General features: G+C 39.9%; 1 protein-coding gene across 1 annotated transcript; it reads left to right on the forward strand.

The window, feature by feature from the left end:
* The first annotated feature begins 402 nt into the window (after positions 1-402).
* Positions 403-2,126, forward strand: LOC137376686 (probable G-protein coupled receptor 139). The gene is made up of 2 exons (XM_068045659.1): positions 403-472; positions 1,231-2,126. Exons 1-2 carry the CDS (start codon positions 403-405, stop codon positions 2,124-2,126), a joined length of 966 nt encoding a protein of 321 aa, XP_067901760.1.
* The last annotated feature ends 220 nt before the right edge of the window (positions 2,127-2,346 follow it).

Raw genomic sequence — 2,346 nt, forward strand, 5'->3', positions numbered from 1 at the left:
TAAAAGTGTAGCTTTAATAGATGAATATATTCCCAATGACAGAGAGATTTTAACCCTTGCCATGCTAAAAACTGAACTTTCCTCTCCCAATTCATGAACCCCATTGAGTAATATATGGATAAACAGATATTAATTCACTGTATTAATGTCTTCAGAACAATATTTTTCAACTGAAATTGTTTGGCTTCAATCGTCCTGTGTTTGGAAAATTGTATTGCCTAATACCTGATAAAATTAATTAGGCCTGTTTGTTCAAATACCTCAAACAAATTCCACTCCCTCTGCAACCTAATTGAATCACAGGGGGATTGAGTTGCTTTATATAAGGGGTTGTCATGATTGAAGAACATCTGGTGCTTCAGCTCTGTCATCACTGATTGGTGTTGTCTCCTCTCTCTGAAAATGGCACTATCAACAATTGAACAGACGGCTTTCATTTACTATCATTTTCTTGCAATCTTCGGAGTTCCTGGTAAGAAGCTGAAGTTGGTTGTTTTGGTTTTTTTAATCACTCTTGAACTGTGTTGTTCCTCTTGATGTATCTCTCAACATCTAAAACCTCAGACTGTCTCTCTTCATGCTGAATCCAGTTTCAGGTATTCCTTCAATAAACAGCACTTTCTGCTATTTATTAAGTTTACTTTCTTTCAAAAAACATCTTGGGATACAGTACATGAGTAATTTGAGACATGACATGTGGGAAATGTTCCATGTTTGGGAGGAACAGGAGTTTTCACGCCTATGGTTCCCAAAGATCTCCACCACTGGGGGTTTTCCTTGTCTCACTCTGGTCTGTTGCAGACTCACTGATAGAGATTGATTGCTATGGTTAATCAATAACTCCATCATCCTTGTATCATGTGAATACCAGATGGTAGAAAGCAAACCAGACGGAGTTGCTCTTTTTCCCTCCATTAATTCCTCTGCCCTCACCTCATGTTCCCAACATTTTCTGGTTTGAGAGAGGAATTTACTTTCTTTTGATCTGTGCAGTATTATCACATCCTCACAGCGATTGTGAGTTTGTCAGTTAGGGGAAGCTCATTAAGTACATGAGGAAGAAAGGAATAGAGGATAGCTAGATACAGTGAGATGAAGTAGGGTGGGAGGAGGCCCCTGTAGAACATAAACACTGACATAGACCTGTTGGACTGAATGACCTGATTCTGTGCTGTAATTTCCAAGTAATGCTACGTCATTAATTCAGAGATTTTGTTCTTTTCTTTGTAGCTAACTTCCTGACAATTGTCCTTCTGAGCCGAGGAGACTGTGGTCTATCCAAAGGGATCACTCTTTACCTGGTGGGTATGACGACAGTGGACCTTCTAGTCATTATTTTCAACGTGATAATCTATTACATACTTTGTTACTATTTTCCATTTTCACTTCTAAACTACACTTCTATAGCGAGCATTAATGAGGTTATCAACTACCTGGCTGTTGACTGCTCTGTCTGGTTAACGGTCGCTTTCACTGTTGATCGCTTTGTCCTCATTTGCTCTCCAAAGTTCAGAGAGAAGTATTGCAGGGAGAAAACTGCATCTGTGGTTATAGTGACTGTGTGTGTCGTGTTCTGCTTCAAAAACATCCCCCTGTATTTTGCTTTAGTACCTATCGATATAATTAACAATGTGGAGTGGGGCGCTCATTTCAACCCAACCTTGCCAGGATGGGTCGCTTTTGACTGGCTTGATACAATTTTAAACCCATTGTTGCCGTACTTTCTGATTTTATTGCTCAACACTCTGACTGTTAGACACATTGTGATGGCTAATCGAACCCGCAGAGCACTGCAAGGTCAACGCAACAACCAGAACAGCGATGATCCAGAGATGCAGAGCCGAAGGAAATCCATCATTTTACTATTCTCCATTTCTGGCACTTTTATAGTGCTGTGGATGCCATATGTTGTATTTTTCCTTATTTCCAGAATTACAGACAGTCATTATGAGCCAGATCAATACACAGATCCCTTTCTTATTGCAGCCTACACTGCAGATATGTTTCAGCTGCTGAGCTCCTGTACAAACACGTGTATTTATGCAGTGGCACAGACTAAATTCAGAGAAAAGTTGAGAAATGCAATAATGTATCCATTTTTTGTAATTATTAAGTATGCCAAATAATCAAAATAACTGAAAACAAAACAGCGCATCATTCATCACGTTCTAATGAATTCTGTCTTTGCACATATGAACATACGACCTAGGAGCAGGAGTAGGCCATCCAGCTCCTCGGCCTGCTCTGTCATTCTACAAGATCATGGTTCATCTGTTTGTGGTGATAACTCCACTTTCCTGCCCACCCTGATATCCTTTGACTCCCTTGTTTGTCAAGAATCTGTCT

Source organism: Heterodontus francisci, chromosome 13, assembly GCF_036365525.1.
Source record: "Heterodontus francisci isolate sHetFra1 chromosome 13, sHetFra1.hap1, whole genome shotgun sequence".
Lineage (NCBI taxonomy): Eukaryota > Metazoa > Chordata > Chondrichthyes > Heterodontiformes > Heterodontidae > Heterodontus > Heterodontus francisci.